Below are 25,167 nucleotides of genomic sequence, written 5' to 3'. Positions count from 1 at the left end.
TTTGGACCGCAACTTGTTTCGTCCATAACTTCCAAACCGTAGCTCCGTTTTCGACATGCTACCAGTCTACGAACTCGTGGCATCGTGCACTTCGCCACGGTACCCTAGTCAACTCAACATTCTCACCGAGTCAAAAAGTCAACTTTTGACCCCTTTGGTCAACGGTCAACGGTCAACAGTCAACCTCGGTCAACGTGCACGGATTCCGGTGCGATTTGGGACGGGGTGTTACATTGGTATTCTGAACTAATATGAATATATTTCATTCTGATTTGCAAAGAAAAAATGTCTCTCCGGTGAACAATAAATGAACTTGCCGTATACGTACTGTGGAGGATTTATTGGATTTGTTTCCTTAATTAATTTGTAATTGCATTCATAAAACAAAATCAAATACCTTTGATTATGCTACGAATAAATAATAATATAAAAAAGCCCCCCTTAATATACTGAAACATTTTTCTATGTAATTAAGAAAGAGACTATTCCTTCCTTTGCAGCCATCTTAATTTCTTCAATCATATGCTGTTCTGTGGATATATGTAGCCCGGTATATATATATATATATATATATATATATAGTGCTTTTAATTTGATAAAATATATAGTACTATTTCAGTTGGATTCTAAGAATTATTATTAATATAACTAGAAGTTCAATCAATGCAATTCTAATTAAAGACAATTTCTAAGTAAATACCTTTGTAACAATAAAAGAGTTTGGTTGCAATTAGCTAGGTTAATACAAAATATGCAAAATAGCCTACATTATATGGTAATTTGTGCCACAACTGTTATATTATTTTTTTTTTAATTCTTTTCTTTCCTAGAAAAGAAATTTTTTTTACCTAAAAAATTAGATCATTATTCACTTACTTCGGTTGCTAATTTACTTATTTGGGATTCTAAAATTTAAAACTCCAACATATTACTTTTGAATTACTCAAATTACTAATGGAGAACCGAAGAACTGCTATGTGTATATTATAAATGTTTATTTACAAATTATGCCTAATCAAGTGTACAAATTAATGTAAGCATTATTTTGAGATGATCCAAGTGCCAAATTATATACGTATATATATATATATATATATATATATACACACACTGGAAATTTGATAATTGTTGTTGCCAAGATATTAATGTGTTGATGTAGGGAAACATTTTTTAAGGATTAGCAAGTGCCTAAAATTCCAAACATTTTTATTAATATATTTAGTTTCCTTATAAAAAATTATGCAAATTGGTTTAGATTGGTGGAGCCTAATATATCCTTAAAAATAATTCAGTTGTAAATAATGTCCGTTGTGCACAATGTTTCCAGAAAGAATTAGAATATTAAATAGGAAATACAAAATAGTGTTTATGTCTTGCATAATATAAAATGGCTACTGTTTTATTATCAACATTTATCATTTATCCCTAATTAAATGTAAAACGGGTTATATAAATCAATGATAGTTTGAACTCTGCTAAATTACTCATTACGGAGTTTACTAACAAATAAATTTATTCCTAAAAATGTTTTACAAAAAAAGAAAAAAATCCCATATTTCATAAATCAAATCAATTTTGAGATTCCAATTTAAAAAAATAAATAAATATAAAAATAACAATTTTAATTTGAAAAAAATTGATATTTCTTTTATATTATTCAACTGACTGTCATTAGTGTCAAAGCAATTTTTTTTTTTGAAATTTTTTTCTGAGTGAAGGACTAGTTTTGGGCTCTCCTATTTTCTTCTCTTTTTAGGAGAATTCCCAAATTCGGGCCTAAGACAGAGGGAGAGCACAGCAAGTTTAAGGGCTGTAGGGATGTTTGGCTGTTCTTAATTAGCATGATGGTTCTGAATGAGGCAGAAGTAGCTCGTTTCATAGATCCCGGTGTGTTGGATCCATGCAAAAGAACCAAAAATCATCCGGCTCATAGTTTCAATGAGTGGTTGGTCTAAATTCCACAGGTGCCGATCCAGCCATCCCTAATCATCACTAAGCGAAAATTTAACCCACTTTCAAATGTTACAGATGGGTAATATTGTTGCATTGACAATTTATCTACCAATGAAGATTTATTTTTAAATTAATTAGCCTAAAGTTTCTACGGTGCCTCCAACAATAATCCAAGTCTAAATCTTTCATCATTGATATTAAAAGAATAAAACAAAAAGAGTTAAATACATTTCGTTCTCTTGCATTTTACCACCTAGACTATTATATTTCAAAAACATTTAAAAAAAAAGGCCATGGATCACAAGAAGAGAATTAGCATGAGGATCAGCGACCCAAAGAAGATTCAAGACACGACCCAAATAAGAAGACGCTACCCTCAGTTTTCTTCTTATATTTGATGGCTTGACTGGTTTAAGACCACATAAGGCACAACATTATAATCTGCCAAAGCAACTTGAACTATAAAATTTCTATGAAATCATGTAAAGCCAACATTGATACTACTGTCATATCACAGATTCCATTTGTTCAATTTTTACCCCCTCTTAATTTCTATCCTTTCTCAGTACAAACATACATTTATACATTTGGAACTTGATTCCCAACAAGTGTAGCCTCAAAGATTGTATTGGGGTTTTCCTTTTATGTAGCCTACCAATTAAACTTTTTTTTTTTTTTTAAAGAAAAAAGTCAAAGTTTGTCTTCCTTGGACCATTTGTTTTACTGCAAAAACATTCCTCGAACACTCTTTTTCCACCAGTATACATACAATCATACAAATTTCTTAAACTTTTTAGAGCTTTTTCTTCAATAATTTAGCAAGAAGTTAACGATGAAAAACAGCACCTACACACTCATCAAATGTAATTTGGACTCTCCCAATTTTTTATTTTATTTTTTGTTTTTTCTTCAGTATGTTTATAATGTTGGATTTCTAAACAAGATTTAAAATCCATATTAAATGAAAACCTAATTCTTTTGCGAAAGAGAAAAGTTAAGAACTTCATAAATAAACACTAAATGCTATACCAGCATAATTGCGAGTGTATAATAAGCCATTGTAGCCTCCAGCCCTGATGCCGAGCCTAAGAAAAGCGCGCTGGCGCTGTTGAAGAAGGTCGCGTATTCTAGCGGCGTCGGCGTCCATTATGCTAGGGTGTAACACCCCGTCCCAAATCGCACCGGAATCTGTGCAAGTTGACTTTTTGCTCCAGTTGGAATTTCAAGTTGACCAGGGTACCGTGGCGAAGTGCATGATGCCCCGAGTTCGTAGACTAGTAGCACGTCAAAAACGGAGCTACGGTTTGAAAGTTATGGGCGAAACAAGTCGAAGTGCAAACAGTCCAAAAGGTGCCGGGAGTTGACTTTTTCTTGAGATGTAATTTTGTGTTGACTCTTGTATGGTTGTAAAGTACTCGTCGATACGAGTTCATAGACTAGCGGCACGCTTAAATCGGACGTTTGGTTAAAAAGTTATGGACGTTTGAATTTCGTTGGATACCGTATTATTTTAATATATCTGGCTTAAGTGCACAGTGATGCCACATGTCAGCTTTTGATTGGTCCACGTGGCATGAACAGTGTCACACAGGGGTTTTTATTTGATAAAATTCTCGGGGAAGAGAGAGAAAGAGAGAGAGGAGAGAGAAAGAGAGAGAGAGTCCGCCGGCCATCAGAATTTTTCAAATTTTCTGGCCAAGTTACTGTACACACACTGGCCAGCAAGGTTCCCCTCCCCATTTCCGGCAAAACCTCCAAGTTTCATGGCGATCGGCCGCCGGACGCGCTCGGATTGGACGTTCGAAGATCGGCGGCGAGTTTTTCCCCCCACCGCCGATTGACCAACTTCCGGCCATTTTCCGGCCACACGCACCTGACACCCATCATCCTCTCCTCAAGTCCGGCCGACCCACCAAATTTCACGGCCATCGGACCACCGACGCGCCGGGATCGGAGCGTTTTCCGGCGAGGGGCCGGAAATCTTCAAACCGTGATTTCTCCGCCGTCCGGCCTCCGTTTGCCTCACCGCTGGTCCCGTTGGATTGCTCTCCTCACGATCTACAAGTCTGCAAAAAAATCACGGCCAACGGCCACCGCACGCGCCGCCGCCGGCGACGGTTGCCGGTGACCTCGGCGGCTCGCCGGAAATTACTGTTCCGGCGAGTACCCAGTCTTCCGGCCGGCTCCAGTCCATTGTGTTCGACCTTCTGAACCCGAATCCGGCATCCGTTTCCGCCAATTCACAACGGTTTGGGAGAATTGCGGAGCCGAAACCCGAAAAGCTTTCCGGCGAAATTCCGACCCCGTCGGGTACGATCATCGGAAATTAAGACCGAATCTATGATCAACATCACTCGAGCTTCGATTCGGTATATAATTCGTAAATTTTAGATATCGTTTGGTGTTCGCTCCCCGAGTACCCATTTGAGAATTACCCGAATAAAATATTAATTTTTGTGGTTTGTTGTACTGTGGATGTTTAGGTGCACGTGCGAGTAGCGGAGTCGATCCTACGGAGGATCTTGATTGAGATACATGCTTGAGGTGAGTGACCCACCTTCAAATTAATTTTGGGAATTTAATTGGTGAATATTATGTGTGATTTAAATATTTGGAATTTAATTTCTATGTGCCAAATATTTATTTGATTTATTGTGGATTTATTGGTGAATTTATTGGATTTAAGAAAATGTGCATTTTACAAATTTATGCCATGTGAAATTATTTTATGGGTTTGAGGATTTTGAAATTCATGTGGTTTTAATATTAAATTGGGCATGATTTGATTTTCAAATATTTCAAAGAAAATATTTGGTTATGTTGGTGATTTCAATTTTTATAAATATGCCCATGGAATATTATGAGATTTGATTATTATATTTCGAGAATTATTTATGCAATTGGGAAAATGTGAATAATTGAATTGGTGGATTTGGGAGTTGGTGGATTTGAAAATCATGGAATTTATGGTATTGATTATAAAGAAATTGTGGAGAATTTCCGGGTTCAAGCGGATGGACTATACCCGCTATGATTATGCAAAAATGTGAAATTTGTTATATAATTTAAATTTGTGAATTTTATGATTTTTAGATGCACCGTGCACGTACTGGTGTTCTGATTATATGTGATATGGATATTGTGCACACGGATATGATTAGCGCGCAGGTGGGTGTGAGTAGCGCGCAGGTGATATTATGAGGGCGTCCTGTGGTTGCCATCGGATGAGGGTGGCCACCCCTCCATGGCCGGGACACCAGGTTAGCAGCGGCGCAGTGGGACGCCACGCTACCGTATGCCGGTTTCTTTCTATAACCTCCTGTCTGGCGGTACCTCGGGACGCTGGGTACTGTTGGCGCCACTGGTATATAGTGGGTGCATCAACTAATTTTCAGAACTGTGTTTAAAAATAAAATGTTTTAAAATTTGTATTGGAATTAAAAATACAATTATTACTATTTCTGGTATTTATTTGATGTCTTGGTTTTCGGGGAATACGAATAAAGGGTTTTGTGAAAAGGTTTTAAAAGGGGAACTTTTCCAATTGAGAGAATTGTAAGGGTTTTGAGAGAAATTATTATTTTCCAATTAATTATTATCTATCTACTGTATTACCGTGGTATTATATTATATAGTAGATAGGGTTACTCACTGAGATGATTAGCATCTCACACGCTTAAATTCCGTTCCTCTAGGTACCAGGTTGTCGGTGTTTATTCGGAGCGGACTTGATCTTCCTCGCTGTTTTAGTTCGGCAGTACCCGTTTCTTCTTTTATTGCAGTTGTAATATTTCTTTCACTCTTGCTGTATTCTATACTTTGTAGTACTTCATAAAGCTCTGTATACTGTATGGGACACTTATGTATTTATATTGCACTGGATTACTGTATTTATTTTGGAGTGCTGAAATTTGTGGAACCAACTTGTAGTACTGTGGGAGGAATAAGGGGACAATTATAGAAGTGCGTTTTCAGTGCAGAGAATTTTGTGGTAAGTCCATCCCTTAGGGGAGGTTCATTCGGATTTTCCATAGGAGTGTCTGGTAGGGTTTCCCTGGGATCAGGGCTTATCTAGGGTTCCGGTGGGGAACTTTGGACGGGTCCTGACATAGGGCTTGGCGTTTGACGGCTGGTCCCACCTTCCACAACGACAAAGATAAAGAAGGAGCTACCATTCTCGCTCTCTTCGTTTGCTTTTTATTTTTTTATTTTTTCACTTCCAGATTTGAAATTCCAAGTCCAATAATGGAGGTAAAACTGTAATCAACTTAGAGGGACAGTCCTGATTGCATATAAATAAACAAAAAAAAAATGGCGGAAAAAGAATCAATCCAAAGATCAGGAAAACTGGAAAAATTATAACAATGATAATTCAATTGGGAGGAAAATGAACTTCATTCAAACTTTCTGGGCAGCCACATACTTGGCACATTTCAGCCTAATCTACAAACCCTTTAAAAGAATCAGAGTAAGAAAATAAAGAAAAATAGTATTACTAATCTTCTTTGGTGTGCCTCTGTTAGATTGTTTGTCAAATTTTTTTCCCCATAAAAAAATGCCACTTTTCTATGTCTTTATTATCATTTTTTGTTTTTCTGACGCATGACAGCTTAACTCTCTCTATCCCTTTGTGTATTTCTGTATCTTTTTCTGTTCCGTTCAAACCCATTGCAGCGATATTAAAAGCCCCTCTTAATATACTGCAAGACATTCATCATTCACGGGCAAACATTATTATTTATACGTAATTAAGAACGAGACTATTCCTTCCTTTGCAGCGATCTTCATTTCTGTAATATCCCGTCCCAAACTACACCGAAAATTTCTCAAATTTGACCAAGGTTGACAGGGTTGACCGTCGTTGACCGAGAAGGGGTCAAATGTTGACTTTTTGCTCCTGATGAAATTTCACATTGACCAAGGTACCGTTAAAAAGTACAAGTTGTCATGAGTTCATAAACTAGTAGCATGTTGAAAATGGAGCTACGGTTTGAAAATTATGAGCAAAACAAGTTGAGATCCAAACTGTACAAGGGATGCTGGAGTTGACTTTTTGTTCATGCAAAGTTAAGCTTTGACTCATGCATGGTTGTAAAGTATTCGTGGATACGAGTTCATAGACTAGCGGCACGCTTAAATTGGGCATCTGATTAAAAAGTTATGGACCTGCAAAATTTTCAAATACATTATTATTTTAATATTATTTTTAAATATGTGAACAGTATTCCACGTGTTACTTAATAAAAGGTGCTATGTGTCACAACGGTGAGATGCCACATGTCAACCATGATTAAATACCATATTATTTTATTATTATTCTATACAATAATATTATTTTATATAATTGTTTATTATTTTCTTTTTCTTTTCTTCTCCCTGCGTGGGAAAAAAGGGGACGGGCACAGGATTTCTTTCTTCTTCCTCCTCCCGATGGCCTCTCTCTCTCGGTTTGCGTTTTTTTTCCGGCCATTGAACGGCCACACGCGCCAGGCAACGGGACGGCCCATGGCCAGGCGAGCTCAGCCGTCGATTCTCCGGCCGGTTGGCCGACGGAGGCGCTGGGATCGGCGCCCAACATCGACGGCCGGCGTCCTCTCTGTTGACCAGTTTTCCGGCGGCGTGACTAGTCCTTTCCCATGGATTTGGGCCCCCTAAGTCCTTTTCCAAGCTCGGATTGGCTCAAATCTTGCTCATTCGTGAGATATGACAAAAGCCCATTTCGGCAGCAACTTCACGGCAGGATTCCGGCGACCTCCGGCAGTGGTTGGACCAATTGAAGGTACCTTCATGATGCTCTCATCATAAGCTTCAAATTGATAGCTAGAATGTGAATTATAATTGAGTAATTAGGAAGTTGCCATTGATGGAGTTAAGTTGTGTTTATGTTGAAATTGGATAGAGATTGGACAAGTCCTTAGCCAATTGCCATTACATTTGGGTTCTTAATGATTGTTAGAGGCTAAAGGAATGGTTAATTTGAATTAATTGTCAAGATATTGAAAAATCCCAAATTTGCAGTTTAGGCCATACGGGTTCATCTTATTTTCTATCAAATTAGAGTGGACAATGTTGATAATATTAAGCAGAAGGTGTAAAAGGATTGTTATAGATTTTGTGAGTTTACTTGTTATGTTGATTGGAATTATTATACAAAAATTATAGTTAGCATGTGTATAGATTAATATATATATATACACATGTACGGTAAACATATGATGCATATATGTATGTATATATATATATATATTTATATGTATTGTTAATGGGCATATACATATATATATATATATATGGAGATGTGTGATGTTATATGAAAATACATAATTATATATGTAACATCCCACATCGGTTGGAGAGGGACACGAAGCGGTCTTTATAAGGCTGCGGTCTTTATAAAGCGGTCTTTGTGAGCAAAACCTTGAGGCCAGGGGGGAGAGAGGGTGTGAACCCTGGGCCAAAGAGGACAATATCCTGATGCGGGTGGTCTGGGCTGTGACAGTTGGTATCAGAGCTCTAGGTTCTAGTATTCCTGAGGGACTGTGCATTGTTATGTGTCCCATCCATGTCTAGTCTCTCATTTTACCCGCGTGAAAGCGTTCTTTCCGTTTGTCTCGAAGTAAATTCGTTGCTCGAGTTTGAATAACTCTAATCTTCGAGGGTGACAATTAGGATCATCTAGCCTAACGGGGAATTCCTATGGCCTAGTCGATGGTCGAGGATACCTTTTCTTTTTGAAGGTCAAGCTTATCATCGTGAATGATATCCGTTTCGTTCATGGAGAAGAAGGATGATTGCCTAAGGATGTGTGTCGATTGATTTCAAGGCGTCAAAATATTTTTCCAATCGATTATCAAAATTAAATGCTTTTCAAAGTGGTATTGGAAATTAAAGGTGTTTTATTCAAGTATTTTTGGTTTGTGTTCGTACATGTATTTGTATGTTATAACGTTTGATATTATACTGCACCATATGGAGGCGGCGAACCAATGTGGTCCATGTAGAGCTAGCCCCATGATCATGTTGCCTACGAGTCCAGGGGATTGGATGGCCAATATAGGCAACCACCCTGGTTTGTATTGGTAGCAGAGTGTCGGCGACAGTTGGAATCATGGATTACGTAGCATGTAGAAGGTGTCGTACGTACCTCCATTACAAGCGTGCATATTTTATTTTATGCTATGGATTTTAAGACCTGATTTTATGCATTTATCCGTGTTTTTATTATTGTTCCAATGTGGAGTTTTAACAATTACCTATGCAAGTTAGGTATATTTGAAAAATATATTTCATTATTTGTTTTATGTTATGGTTTTTCCAAGAGCAACTTAAGGTTAAGTATTGCCAATTGAGAATCCAAAGTAGAATACCGTTGAGTTCAAAAAGGAGATCCTAACGGAAGCACGCGATTCAAGGTATGCAATACACCCCAAGGGTACCAAGACATATGGAATGCTCACTAGATGACATTGTGGTTTGGCACGATAAAGGAAGTTGCAAGATCCGAATAAAGGTACTTAGGTCACCGATAAGTAAAAGTTGGGAGATGTAAACATGGATTTCGTGTTTAAACTATCATTCACAAAGAGAAGGTACAACAGCGTTTAGAGAATCAAACAAGATTCGGATAGCGACTAAAGTTCTACTTGGTGGTTGATGAGGTTAATGAGATGAGGATGATTCCTTAGGCACGGTTGGATGTTTAAGCATGGTTATTTTTTCATTCTAGAAGCTAAGATCTTGATATCTTATTTCCTTGGAGATTTAAGGTTCGTATTGATGGTGTTTTATCGATTTAAGGTGGTTGATATTGTTGGTGATAATTTACAATGATGAGGAGTATGATTTTTGGGACGTAGTTCGAATTTAAGAAGTGTGGAATACTTTATTGGGTTAAGGATCTAGTGATTTGTTCATAGTATTGGTGGTGATGCTAGAATTAAGATTTAAATTCCTTATTGCTTGAGGTGTGGATTCATGGAATTTATTTGAAATGAGGGAAACTTAGGGTTTTCAAGAATGGTATTTGGATGTTGAGAAATTTTATTCATGACCTTGATGAATTTAGTTAAAAGAAAGATTGATGTTTGTCGAGGTTAAGACTATTGGTTAATCAATGAGGAGCAAGGGTTTTATAATTGTAAGTACTAAGAGGGTAATCGAAGACAAGTGAATTAATCTCAACCTTAACTTGGTGATACCAGTATTTGAGGAAATTAGACTTAAGTTCTAATCTTACCTTTTGGATTGCTGATCGAGTTACGAGAGTTGGTTGTTGGTTTAAGGATGCATGCTTCAGGAGTTCTCATGGCTAGCTTCCAGGTACGACCGGTGTTGGTGGATCGTATAGTAGAGACCCAAATGGAAGATCCTAAGTTGAGGACAATTAAAGGCAAAGTACAAGAAGGTCTTGATCCGGAATTTTCCATAAGGAGGGATGGAGCCCTCGTGTATAAAGGACGACTTTGTGTTCCGGGTATCCCAGGACTCAAGAAGGAGATTTTAGAGGAGGCGCACAGCTCGATGTATGCGATGCATCCGGGGAGTACCAAGATGTACCGGATGCTTGTTAAGTATTATTGGTGGATTGGTATGAAGAGAGAAGTGGCAGACTTCGTATCAAAGTGTTTGATTTGTCAACAAGTGAAAGCGGAAAGACAGAAGCCTTCGGGACTACTCCAACCTTTACCGATTCCCGTGTGGAAGTGGGAAGAACTCAACATGGACTTCGTATTCAAGCTTCCTTCCACACCTAGAAGGTACGACGGCATTTGGGTAATCATTGATTGTCTCACCAAGTCGGTACACTTCCTACCGGTACAAGAATGTTTTTCACCCGAGAAGTTAGCTCAGTTGTTCGTGCAACGCATTGTAAGTCTTCATGGAGTATCGTTAGCCATCGTCTCCGATCGAGATCCGCGCTTTACTTCACGACTATGGCGGAAGTTGGCTGATGCACTAGGAGCAAGACTTAACTACAGCACCGCTTTTCACCCGCAATCTGATGGACAAGAAGACATGCTAAGGTCTTGCATTATGCAATTTCGCGGTAGCTGGGATGAACAACTGCCATTGATAGAGTTTGTCTACAACAACAGTTATCAGACGAGTATTGGGATGTCCCCGTATGAAGCTTTATATGGGAGGCAGTGTCGGACACCTTTGTGTTGGAGTGAGGTAGGAGAAGAGAGGCTCCTTGCAACAAATAATGCGGTCGGATCTGAGTATTTAAGGATGACCTTGGACAAGGTGAAGATCATTAGGGATCGATTGAAGGTTGCCCAAGATCGACAGAAGAGCTACGTCGATGTGCGTAGAAAGGATTTGGAATTCGAGGTAGGAGATTGGGTATTCCTAAAGTTATCTCCATGGAAAGGAGTAGTACGTTTTGGTCGACGAGATAAGTTGGGTCCTCGCTATATTGGGCCTTACGAGGTTACGGAGAGGATTGGCCCTGTGGCGTACAGGTTGGCGTTACCGGAAGAGATAGCTCGAGTTCACAACGTATTTCATGTGTCGATGCTACGGAAGTATATTGCAGACCCTTCGCACGTACTCGAGAGTCCGGACATAGAGATAAGGGAAGATCTTTCGTATGTGGAGCAGCCAGTACAGATTTTGGATCGCGAGAAACGGACGCTACGCAACAAGACTATTCCTCTAGTTAAAGTCTTATGGCGGAACCACTTAGTCGAGGAAGCAACGTGGGAGCCCGAAGCACATATGCGTGAGCAGTACCCGTATCTATTCCAGTGACGTGCGGAAATTTCGAGGATGAAATTTTTATAAGGGGGGAAGGCTGTAACACCCCGTCCCGAATTGCACCGGAATCCGTGCACGTTGACCGAGGTTGACCGTTGACCGTTGACCGAAGGGGTCAAAAGTTGACTTTTTGACTCAGTGGGAATTTTGAGTTGACCAGGGTGCCGTGGCGAAGTGCACGATGCCCCGAGTTCGTAGACTGGTGGCACGTCGAAAACGGAGCTACGGTTTGAAAGTTATGGACGAAACAAGTTGCAGTCCAAATTGTCCAGGGGGTGTCGGACTTGACTTTTTGTTTATGGGGAATTGAGCTTTGACTCGTGTGTGGTTGTGAAGTGCTCGTCGATACAAGTTCACAGATGCGGCACGCTCAAAACGGACATCCGGTTAAAAAGTTATGGACGTTTGAAGTTTACCGGATACCGTATTACTTTAATGTTTTTGGGTCGATGAACAGTGAAATGCCACGTGTCAGCTTCTGATTGGTCCACGTGGCATGAACAGTATCACACAGGGGTTTTTATTTGTTAAAACTCTCGGGGAAGAGAGAGAAAGAGAGGGAAAGAGAGAGAAAGAGAGAGAGAGTCGCCGGCCACCGGAGGTTTTCAAATTTTCCGGTCGAGTTACTGTACACGCGCAGGCCAGCAAGGTTTTTCCGGCAAAACCTCCAAATTTCACGGTGAACGGCCGCCGGACGCGCCCGGATCGGAGCTCCGAAGTTCGGCGGCGAGTTTTTCCCCTCCACCGCCGGCCACCGCAAATTGACCCTTTTCCGGCCATTTTCCAGCCACACGCGCCAGCTAGCCTTGATCCTCTCCTCAAGTCCGGCCGACCCACCAAAAATCACGGCCATCGGACCACAGACGCGCCGGGATCGGAGCGTTTTCCGGCGAGGGGCCGGAAATCTTCAAACGTTGATTTCTCCGCCGTCCGACCTCCGTTTTGCTCATCGCCGGTCCCGTTGGGTTGCTCTCCTCACGATCTACAAGTCTGCAAAATTTCAAGACCAACGGCCACCGCACGCGCCGCCGCCGGCGACGGTTGCCGGTGACCGCGGCGGCTTGCCGGAAAGTACTGTTCCGGCGAGTACTCAGTTTTCCGGCCGGCTCCAGTCCGCTGTGTTCGACCTTCTAAACCCGAATCCGGAATCCGTTTCTGCCAATTCGCGACGGTTTGGGAGAATTGCGGAGCCGAAACCCGAAAAGCTTCCCGACGAAATTCCGACCCCGTCGGGTACAATCATCGGAAATTAAGACCGGATCTGTGATTAGCATCACTCGAGCTTTGATTCGGTATATAACTCGTAAATTCTAGATATCGTTTGTGTTTTGACCCCCCGGGTACCGGGTATTATTTACCCGAATAAAATATTAATTTATTTGACTGTCTGTGAATTGTGTTCTAGGAGCACCGGTGAGTCGTAGAATTGATCCCGTAGTGGATCATGGGTTAATTGCGTGCTCCAGGTGAGTGACCCACCTTCAAATTTATTTGGGGAATTTAATTGGTGAATATATTATGTGTGATTTAAATATTTGGAAATTAATTTCTTGTGCCAAATATTTATTGGATTTATTGTGGAATTATTTATGAATTTATTGGATTTAAGAAAATGTGCATTTTATAAAATTATGCCATGTGAAATTATTTTATGGATTTGAGGATTTTGAAATTGGTGTGGTTTTAATAGTAAAATGGGCACAATTTGATTTCAAATATTTCCAGGAAAATATTTGGTTATGTTGGTGATTTCAATTTTTATAAAATATGCCCATGAAATATTATGAGATTTGATTATTATATTTCGAGAATTATTTATGCTTGGGAAAATGTGAATATTTGAATTGATGGATTTGGGAGTTGGTGGATTTGAAAATCATGGGATTTATGGCATTGATTATAAAGAAATTGTGGGGAATTTTCCCGATTCAAGCGGATGGATTATGCCCGCTATGTTTATGAAAAATGTGAAATTTGTTTTATAAATTAAATTGTGGATTTTATGATTTTTAGATGCACCGTGCACGTACTGGTGTTCTGATTATGTGATATGGTATATGTGATATGGATATTGTGCACACGGATATGATTAGCGCGCAGGTGGGTGTGAGTAGCGCACAGGTGATATTATGAGGGTGTCCTGTGGATGCCATCGGAGAGGGTGGCCACCCCCCATGGCCGGGACACCAGGTTAGCAGCGGCGCAGTGGGACGCCACGCGACCGTATGCCGGTTTCTTTCTATAACCTCCTGTCTGGCGGTACCTTGGGACGCTGGGTACTGTTGGCGCCACTGGTATATAGTGGGTGCATCAAATGATTTTCAAAACTGTGTTTTAAAAATAAAATGTTTGGAAACTGTATTGGAATTAAAATTATAATTATTATTGTTCTGGTATTTATCTGTTGTCTTGGTTTTCGTGGAATACGAACAAAGGGTTTTGTGAAAAGGTTTTAAAAGGGGAACTTTTCCAACTGAGAGAATTGTAAGGGTTTTGAGAGAAATTATTATTTCCAATTAATTATTATCTATCTACTTATTACCGTGGTATTATATTGTATAGTAGATAGGGTCACTCACTGAGATGATTAGCATCTCACACTCTTAAATTCCGTTCCTCTAGGTACCAGGTTGTCGTTGTTCATTCGGAGCGGACTCGATCTTCCTCACTGTTTTAGTTCGTGCAGTACCCTGTTCTTCTTTTATTGCAGTTGTAATATTTCTTTCACTCTTGTTGTATTTATTTTGCACTGGATTACTGTATTTATTTTGAAGTGCTGAAATTTGTGGAACCAATTTGTAGTCTGTGGGAGGAATAAGAGGATGTTGTTAGAAGTGTGTTTTCAGTGCAGGTAATTTGTGGTAAGTAAATCCCTTAGGGGAGGCTCTGCCGGATTTTCCGTTGGAGGGTTCGGTAGGGTTTCCCTGGGATCAGGGCTGTCTAGGGTTCCGGGGAAGGAATTCTGGACGGGTCCTGACAATATATATGTGGATATATATGTGTGTGTGTGTGAATATATATATATATCTATGTACTTGTGTGCATCAAGACATTTATACATATGTATTTTATATCATTCAAAATTTTGATGTATATTATATATGTTTTAAATTTTAAGAGATATTGTTATTTGATTTTAATGTGTTATTTAATGTGATTTAAATATATTCGTTATATAGAATTTATTAGATCATATGTGTTTAATATTTAAGAAACTGCTATTTAAATTTATGATGCTAAGTTATGTTGATTTAGTATATATATTGCCTCATATTTATATTTTGGGTTGTTAAATTAAGTATATTTTGTGTTAATTAAATATTTGAAGAATGAATTTTATGTGTTGGATATTTAACTAAGTTATTATTTATATTGAAAATGCCAAATTGTGTTGAATTGAATTATTGTGGAAGAGACTAATTTTATGAAATTATGATTTAAATTTTATTATGTTTATTGATGCTAAATGGAAATTTGGTTTATTAAGGAATTCTTGATTTTTATTATTGTGATTTAATTGTATTCATTACGTAAGAGCAAAGTGTTTTCATTTAATTAAGTGTATTTGGATTTTAATATTATTTTTGGGCATGATTTGGTTTAAATATTTCGAGGAAAATATTGGTTTAAATTTGGTGGTTTCAAAATTATATAATTATTCCCTTGGAATATTATTTGATTGATTTTATGATTTGGAAAAAAAAAATAAAAAAATTAATTGTATACTATTATTGGTGGATTTATGCTGGTGTTATTAAAGAAAAATGTAGGATGCTGAATTTGAAAAATGGTATAATTGCCACGGTGAATTTTGGAAAAATTGCGTATTTTAATAATAAATATGGTTATTTATTTTAGATGCACCCATACACGTATTGGTGCTCTGTACTGTATATGTGATTATGATATGCACGCAAGTTGTAATGTCTCCCGTGAGTTGCCATCGAACCGAGAGCATGCAAGTTTGATATTGGCCATAAGCCACCCCCCTTCATGGTCGGGATGACGGTTTAAGCAGCGGCGTTGTTGGGACGTCGAAACGACAGTATGCAAGTTTCTCTCTTTAACCTCCTGTTAGTCAGTGCTCGGGTTGCTGGGTATCTTTGGGCACCACTGGTATATGGTATGGTGCATTAAGTATTTTTATATGTTTGTACATATATTTGTATGTTATATTATTGATATTATACTGTATATACCGCACCATACGGAGGTGGCGAACCAATGTGGTCCATGTAGAGCTAGCCTCATTGTCAGGACCCGTCCAAAATTCCTCACCGGAACCCTAGACAAGCCCTAATCCCAAGAAAATCCTACTGAACCTTCCAATGGAAAATCCGGCAGAACCTCCCCTAAGGGTTGGACTTACCACAATTTTCTTGCATTGAAAACACACTTCTAGAAACATCCCCTTATTCCTCCTACATTATTACAATATAATTCCACAAATTTGCAGCACTCCAAATGAATAATAATAAATCAGTGCATAATTAACAACTAAATGTCCAATACAGAATACAGAGCATTATACAAATAAATGTGAAATTAATACAATGACAGATAAAGAAGTAATACAAAATGAAGAGGAAAAAGGGAAGAAATGCTTCTTGGACTTTCGGCAATGAACTGAGGCGTCGAGCTCACCCCGGAAGATCAACGTCTCCCAACCTGGACCTAGGGAAATGGAATTTAAAAATATAAGATTCTAATCATCTCAGTGAGTGACCCTATCTACTGTACAATTATAAAACAACGATACTTATGGCACATCTAATTAATTGGGAATAAATAAGTAAATAAATAATAATTAATTGAAAATGATATTTTCTCTCAACACCCTCACTATTCACTCCGTTGAAAAGGTTCTCCTTTTAAAACATTTTCGCAAAACCCATTATTTGTATTCCCCGAAAACCAAGGAATCAATTATTAAGCTAAATATCAAATAAAATATAATAAATCAAGCATCCAAAATTTATAATGAATAAATTGAAATAAAATAACTTATAACAGTTACTAAACAATTAATCCATATCATAATAATTAATACCGAAATATTAATAAAACTCACGTTAAAACAATTCATGAAATAATTGTTTAATTAAAATGAATCAATTTATTGAAGAATTAAGTAAAGGAAAAGATTAAATCAATCAAAACTTCCAATTGAAATAAATAATAAAAACAGCATTAAATATATTCTTAATTAAAATACAACTTCAAAATATTTTATTTTGAAATCCAAGTTCTGAAAATCACTTGATGCATCCACTATATACCAGTGGCGCCAACAGTACCCAGCGTCCCGAGATACCGCCAGACAGGAGGTTATAGAGAGAAACCGGCATACGGTCGTGTGGTGTCCCACCGAGCCGCTGCAAACAGGTGTCTCGGCCATAGAAGGGCGGCCTACCCTCATCCAATGGCAAACACAGGACAACCCCATAAATCACCTGCACGCTACTCACACCCACCTGCCCACTAACCACATCCATGTGCACACTAATCACATCCATATATACAGAACACCAGTACGTGTATGGTGCATATAAAAAATCATAAATTAATACATCTCAAAATCTCAAATTTTCCATAAACATACCGGGTTTATTGCATCCAATTAAACTCGTAAATTTTCCACAATTCCTTTGTAATCATCGTCATAAATTCATCGCATAAATACCATAATTTTCAAATCCACCAGCTCTCAATTCCACCAATTTAAATATTCAAATTTTCCAATGGCATAAATATTTTTGAAATATAATAAATTAAATCACATAATATTCCATGGGCATAATTATAAAAATTGAAACCACCAACTTAAACAAATATTTTTCCTGAAATATTTAAAAATCAAATTATGCCAAAAAATAATATTAAAATCCAAATACAATTAATTAATGAAAACACATTGCTCATGCGTAATAAATACAATTAAATTACAGTGATAATAATCGAGAATTTGTTAATAACCCAAACCTTCATTTAGCATCAATGGGTATATATATATATATATATATAAAATAATATTTTTTTCATAATTATATTTAAATACCACCACATGAGCATAATTCCAGATATCAAATTAACACAAAATAAACATAATTAATCACCCCAAAATAGTTTTAAAGGTGGATCACTCACTTGGAGTACGCAATTAACCTAAGATCCTCCATGGGATCAATTCCACGATGCACACGTGCTCCTAGAACAACAATTCACACACAGTCAAATAAAATAATATTTTATTCGGATAAATAATACCCGGTACCCGGGGGGTTAAACACAAACGTTAACCAAAATTGACGAGTAATATGACGAATTGAAGCTTGAGTGAAGAGGATTACAAATCCAGTCTTACTTCCCAGAGATCGGACCCGAGGTGGCCGGAATCTCACCGGAAAGCTTTTGGGATTCAACTCTTCGATTCTCTTAAACTGTCTCAAATTGGAGGAAAAGGACACCGGATTTGGATTTAGGGGGTCGGAATTAGTGTGGAGGGACCGGCCGTGCAACTGGGTTCTCACCGGAATAGTGATTTCCACGGCGAGCCGTCGCAGTCACTAGCAACCGTCGCTGGCGGTGGCATGTGCAGTGGCTGGTGGCTGAGATTTTTGGAGGTTTTGTAGCTTGAAGGGAGAGGGTTTCAACGGGACCGGCGGTGACAAGAATGAAGGCTAGAATGTGGAGATCTCAGCGGTTGAAAGAATCGGCGTCGCCGCCGGAAAAAGCCCCGATCCGGGCACGTCGCCGATCGATTGGCCGTGAAATTTTGGGGGTTGGCCGGGAATGGAGAGGCGCTCCTGGCTGGCCGGCGCGTGTGGCGGTTTGGTCGGAAAAGTTGGCAACTCCGGTGGTCGGTAGTTTTCTTTCTCCCTCTCTCTCTCCTCCCCCGTCGTTTTGCCAAAATAAAAGCCACCGTGGGTGACACTATTCACTTAAGCCAGATATAATAAAATATTACAGTATTCGAAAAATTTCACATGTCCATAACTTTTTAACTAGATGTCCAATTTAAGCGTGCCGCTAGTCTATGAAATTTTATCGACGAGTACTTTACAACCATATAAAAGTCAAAACAAAATTCTACAACCATAAAAAGTCAACTCCCGGCACCTTTTGGACAGTTTGCACATCGACTTGTTTTGCCCATAACTTTCAAACCGTAGCTCCATTTTCGACGTGCTACTAGTTTACGAACTCAAGGCATCATGTACTTCGCTACGGTACCACGGTCAACTAGAAAATTCAATCGGAACAAAAAGTCAACTTTTGACCCATTCGATAAATGGTCAAAGTAAACGGTCAACCTCGATCAAAGTTGTAAAACTTCCGTTGTACTTTGGAATGGGGTGTTAGACTCATAACCATGTTGCCTACGAGTTCAGGGGATCGGACGGTCAATATAGGCAACCACCCTGGTTTGTATAGGTAGCAAAGTGCCGGCGACAACTGGAATCATGGATCACGTAGCATGTCAAAAGGTATCGTATGTATCTCCATTACGAGCGTGCATATTTCATTTTATGCTATGGATTTTAAGATATGATTTTATGTATTTATGTTATATTATCTAATTGTGATTTAATTTCTTACCGATATTCTTAATCGATGTTATTATATTATTATTCCTACCATATGATACCTTCAGATAAGTATTATAGCCTACGGCCAAGAAAGATAGCCACTGGGCAAGTATAATAGTTCTCGGACAAGTGATAGCCTTTGGGTAGGTGAGATAGCCCTCAGGCAAGTTACATTAATTACATGTATGGGAATATAATAGCCCTCAGGCAAGTTACATCAATATCATCATCATTAAAATGTTTGTTATAGTTTTTGATTATTAATGTGATGTTGTTTTACCTTTCTTTGTATGTTACGCATTGGCATATTTGTAAAACGATATTAAAGTGTATTTGACTTGTGTAGCACTAAGTGGGTGGTGTGGGCGGACGAGAATCTATGATGATATATCTTAATTGGTTATTTACTAAATTAATTCCATTATATGCCTTTTATATAATTTGTTATCGAAGTGCTGCTAGTTGTGGAACTTAAATTGTAGTAATGTGGGAGGAATAAGGTGGTGTATATAGAAGTGTATTTTTAGTGCAGGAAAATTGTGGTACGTCCAATCCTTAGGGGAGGTTCTGCCGGATTTTCCATTGGAGGATCCGGTAGGGTTTCCCTGGGATCAGGGCTTGTCTAGAATTCCGATGAAGAATTTTGAACGGGTCCTGACAATTTCCATCTTAATTTCTTCAATCATATGGTGTTCTATGAATATATAAAGCACCATTTCAATTGGATTCTAAGAAATGAGAATTATTATTTTAATATAACTTGGAGAATAAAATAATTTATACAATTCTAATTAAATACAAAATTCTAAGCTGATAAACTTTGTAAATAATAAGAGAGATTTCTACAAAATAGCGTACGTCTTGTGTCACAAATGTAGATTCTTTTTTTTCTTTTCTTTACCAGACAACAATTTTCTTTTACACAAAAATATTAGGTCATTGTTTGCTAATTTTCTTTTATTTGGCATTTTAAAATTTAAAACTCCAACGTACTAGTTTTGAATTACTCAAATTACCAATGATGGGTTTTCTTATTGCCATCAATAAGCTAGCTTCATTAAAATCCCAATGAAACCCAGCAGCATCGTTTTGTTTTCTTAATTATTATTGTAGTAAATTTAAGCATAATTATGACATATTTTGAGGGGTGCCCGAATGATATTTACCTTTTTCTAATAATTACTTCAGCTAAACCTTGTTGCTGTAATTTTAAAGATATTGCATTCGAATTATCAAAAAAATAAAAATAAAAATAGTACATTGTAATATAATTTAAAGCCAAATACATTACCACTCTTTTATTTATTTATTTTTGGACTCACAAAGTAGCAGTAAATACTTTTACAATACAAATACAGTACAATACCAAATAAGACACAAATATGATAAAATATAATAACAAATACTGTTATACGATAAACACCATAATGACATTATTCAAACCATATAAACTTGCATGCCCAAATCATAGTTCATTAAGGATAGTGATTTTTGACTGAACTGCAATAGTAAATCAAACACCTTGCAGGGTGAATACTGCAACAAGTATGGGGAATCTATTACTTCCAATGGATACAGATAAGGAGCATCCGTACGAGTTGTCTACATCTTTATCGCCATCATAACAAATGCCGCTACTCTGCATTTTATTATATATTATCCGCCAAAAATCGGAATTGAAGAAGTGGTTTTTTTCACGGACCTCCGAATAAGCCTGTACAAATTTTGTTTGACAAAATTGTAAAAATGATTAAAACAAAAAACAAACAAACAAAAGCACATTTTATAACATTGTCCTGGCTGGAAAAATTTTAAACCATGCTTTTACTTGGATCTTTTTATTTTATTTTATTTTGTTTTGGGGACAATTTATGGGATTCTTTTAGAAACTATTTAGATATATATCCAAGATTTTGTTTATCCCAATCAAATATCTTGAAAAACATATATGTAGATTTTACACTATCTTAATCTTGTCCTATCCATCTCATCCTTGTGTACCTAATAATTACGTTTATGAATTTGGTTTGAAAGTTTGAAGGGTACTATGGATATACTTACCTTGGGTGTATTATTTATTTTATCAGTAGGGTTGTCCCATGATACCATCCAATCACAATCAACCCCTCTTGGATCCTTTCCACGATACACAATGGCCCCAGTAGCGTAAGGTTTATTCGTCGATAATGGAACATGTAGAAAGGCAGCCCATTGTCCGTTGGCGATCTCCATTGGATATGGAGTTGGTCCGGGATGTCCATTACCCCAATCGTAGTGGGTGACATACCTTATAGGATCCCCAGTGGCATTATAAAGTAGGCAAAGTGTTCCCCCAAGTTCACCATCACATTGGTCCTTCATGGTCTGCAGATACTGGACAGCTCTCACACTTTTTTCCTCTGAACTTCTCATGTTGAGAGCCACACGAGCTCTGTCTTTGCGATCTATATTCTTGTTATCTTCATAATCAGGCATTCCTTCTAAAGTTGAGTTTGTGATGGGGTTACCAAACAAACCGTCTCCCATATCTGAAACATTTCAAAATTCCCATAAAAATTGACGAAATTAATAGTGTATACGATAATTAGGATTTACTGTTTATGTGTTATAAAATTTAACAGTCGTTAATGGTCCTATACAAAAAATCTATTAATAGTAGATATTAATCAATTACATATTTTATAATTTTTTTTTTGTTTCTTTTTAAAAAATATTTTTTTATGAAAAAATTTTGCTTTTAAACTTACAATATCTGGAATCAGCTTCACTTTCATTTTATATATTAGCATTGAAAAGTATTGTTTTTAAACAGTGTTTATATTGCTTAGATAGCATTGATAATTTTAGCAATTCATATTCCTATTGGACATGCCTTAAATAAAGTAAAAATATAAGCCAAAGGAAACATATAAGAAAATCAAAAGATAAATGTTGAAACTAGCTATGTTAAGCTAATGTGGAAGAACCGAAACAGACACCATTGAGGTGAAAGTCTCTCACTGTAGAAAGTTAGACAATGTATATCTGCAATATATATATATATATATATATACATATAATTAATTGTGTTTTAGACAATAACAATTGAAAATTAATTCTGTGTCGGCTCTTTATTAAGTAGACATTGATGCTAGATATACAGCAAGCTCTTCAACTTCTATGTCATTACAATCCACATTTCTATTCTAATGCTTAAAGAGTATCTTTAATGGGTGAATATAGATTTATTATCTATGTAATATAAAAATCAACATCATTGATATCTAGATGCTATAAATATACAATCAATTTATTCAAAAAATATTTTTCAATAGTATTGTACAAAAGTTTATTAGTGATTATTAATTAATTGCATGTTTTATCATTTTTTCTTTTTAGAAAAAATTGAGAAACTTTTGATTTTATCATTTTAAGCTCACGATGTCTAATATCAGTTTAACATTTAGTTTAAATATTATCATTGGAAAGAATTTAAAAAAAAACAAAAAACAAAAAAACAATGTTTACGTCACTTATGTAGTATCTTAATTTTGACAATCTACATTTTCATGAAGATGCTTTCAACAAAGCAAAAAAATAGAAGCCAAAGAAAATTAAAGGCAATTAAATGTTGAAACTAACTATGTTAAACTTGTTATCAACAGTGAAAATATTTTTCTAGGAATAATATTTCAGAAAAATAATATTTGGTTATTCTCTTCAGAACTATCAAGATACAACCACAAGACATATCAATGCTAAAGCCCCATGAATCAAAAGTAAATCGTGGTACGAGACAGTACTTACTATTTACCCTACTGGTGGAGAGAGACCGAAGTAGATATCAGCGGTACTCTATGAGAATGAGCAAAAAGAGAGATGGCAATACAAATTGAGCGCAAGGTGCCAAAAGTAGTGTCCTTACTTATAGACAAAAAGAAATTACAAATATAAAGACAAAATAAGCCCATGTTTATCCTTATCTTTTATAGTGGTTTATGTTTAGATCCTTACAAATTTTATAATCAAATAATAGAGATTTTTTTTTTTAATTAATGTAGTGGAACTCGTAATTAATTTGTTTTCTCAATAATTATTTTTATAATACATTTATATGAAATATGAATGGTCATTCCAGTGAATAAAAAATAAGGAATAGCAATCTTAAACTTTTTTTTTTTTCCTATGCTTGGTTATGCCAATGGATTAAATATAATATATAGCATAAATAAATTTATTTTTTATTTTTTAATTATTCTATATATTCTTTTGAAATTTTGAATATTTATGTTTATACTCTTTGTAATTTTATTTCAAAAATTTTAATTAAATCTATTAATGTTTAAATATGTAACTTATTATATTAAATTTAATTTACTATATATACTTTTATTTTTATGTGATTTTTAAAATGTTTTTTGTATATATAGTTTAAATATGTAGATATTGTATATGTTGTTTAAGATTTTTAAGAGTAATCAATTTTATTTTTAATTTTTATCATATTTTGGGTGAAGGCATAATTGTTCCTTAAGGTTTTGGAAAGGAATAAACTATTACTTTAGTTTTGGAAAAGAAGTCTTGCCAACAAAAAAAGGGCATAATTGTTCCTTAAGGTTTTGGAAAAGAATTCTTGCCAACAAAAAAAGGGGTTTTGGGAAAGGAAAAACTATTTTTTAAGTTTTTTAAAATAGGAGAACAATTAATCCTAAAGAATATATGTTCTTTGACATAAAACCAAGAAATTATAAATTTATCTAATCGTATGGAATACTATTCTATTCATTCCTTCCATTATTGCTGCCTAAGGGCATCAAGAAATTTATGAACATGTTCATCAAGTGATTTACCCAAAAAAAAAAAAAATTATAAAGTGATGAGATATTATTATTTGGTTGGTTAAAAAATTAACATAATCTAAATATAAATATTTTTAAATATTATATAATGTGTAAAATATTTATTAATATAACCTAAAATTTTTTAAAATATTTCATATGTATATAGTTTAGATATGTAGATAATGCATCATGTTTTAGATTTTAAAGATTTATCAATTTTATATTTGATGTTTATTATTATTTGGGTAAGTTTTAGAAATGATCTGTTATTTTTTAAAATAGGAGAATAATTAATCCTAAAAGATATGTATTCTTTGACATAAAAAATAATTAAACATAAATTTATCCAAACCTGTATGGTTCCATTCCTTCCGGGGCACAAGAATTCTATTAATATGTTTATTATATTAATTTACCAAAAAAGAATGTTTACATAGTGATGAAATTTTATTATTGGATAAAAATTAATATAAACTAAATATAAATATTTTAAATATTTATATAATGGATAAATATTTATTAATATAACGTAAATATTTTATTATTTATATAGTTTAAATATGTAGATAATTTATAAATGTTTATAAATGTCTCTCCGGTGAACAACGAATGAACTTGCCGTATACGTACTGTGGGGTGTTTATTGGATTCGTTTCCTTAATTAATTTGTAATTACATTCATAAAATCAAATGCCTTTGATTATGCTGCGAATAAATAATAATATAAGAGAAAGCCCCTCTTAATATACCGAAACATTTTTCTATGCAATTAAGAAAGAGACTATTCCTTCCTTTGCAGCCATCTTAATGTAACACCCCGTCTCAAAGTACAACGGAAATTTTTTAACTTTGACCGTTGATCGTTGACTTTGACCGTTGACCGTTGATCGAAGGGGTCAAAAGTTGACTTTTTATTCATGCAAAGTTGAGCTTTGACTCATGCATGGTTGTGAAGTACTAGTCGATACGAGTCTGTAGACTAGCGGCACGTCCGATTTGGACGTGTGGGTTGAAAGTTATGGACCTATAGAGTTTTTCAAATACTG

At 36.1% G+C, this 25,167-nt stretch overlaps 1 protein-coding gene across 1 annotated transcript; it reads right to left on the bottom strand.

Annotated features, from left to right (window-relative positions):
* Nucleotides 1-20,584: 20,584 nt before the first annotated feature.
* Nucleotides 20,585-23,207, bottom strand: LOC132805131 (23 kDa jasmonate-induced protein-like). Its single transcript, XM_060819967.1, has 3 exons — nt 23,088-23,207; nt 21,363-21,829; nt 20,585-21,015 (listed from the first exon to the last, which is right to left on the bottom strand). The coding sequence occupies exons 2-3, from the start codon at nt 21,825-21,827 to the stop codon at nt 20,815-20,817; spliced, it is 666 nt and encodes a 221-aa protein (XP_060675950.1). The 5' UTR covers nt 21,828-21,829; nt 23,088-23,207; the 3' UTR covers nt 20,585-20,814.
* Nucleotides 23,208-25,167: the final 1,960 nt, after the last annotated feature.

Source organism: Ziziphus jujuba, chromosome 8 (genome assembly GCF_031755915.1).
Source record: "Ziziphus jujuba cultivar Dongzao chromosome 8, ASM3175591v1".
Lineage (NCBI taxonomy): Eukaryota > Viridiplantae > Streptophyta > Magnoliopsida > Rosales > Rhamnaceae > Ziziphus > Ziziphus jujuba.
This window is presented reverse-complemented; position numbering and strand designations above follow the sequence as displayed.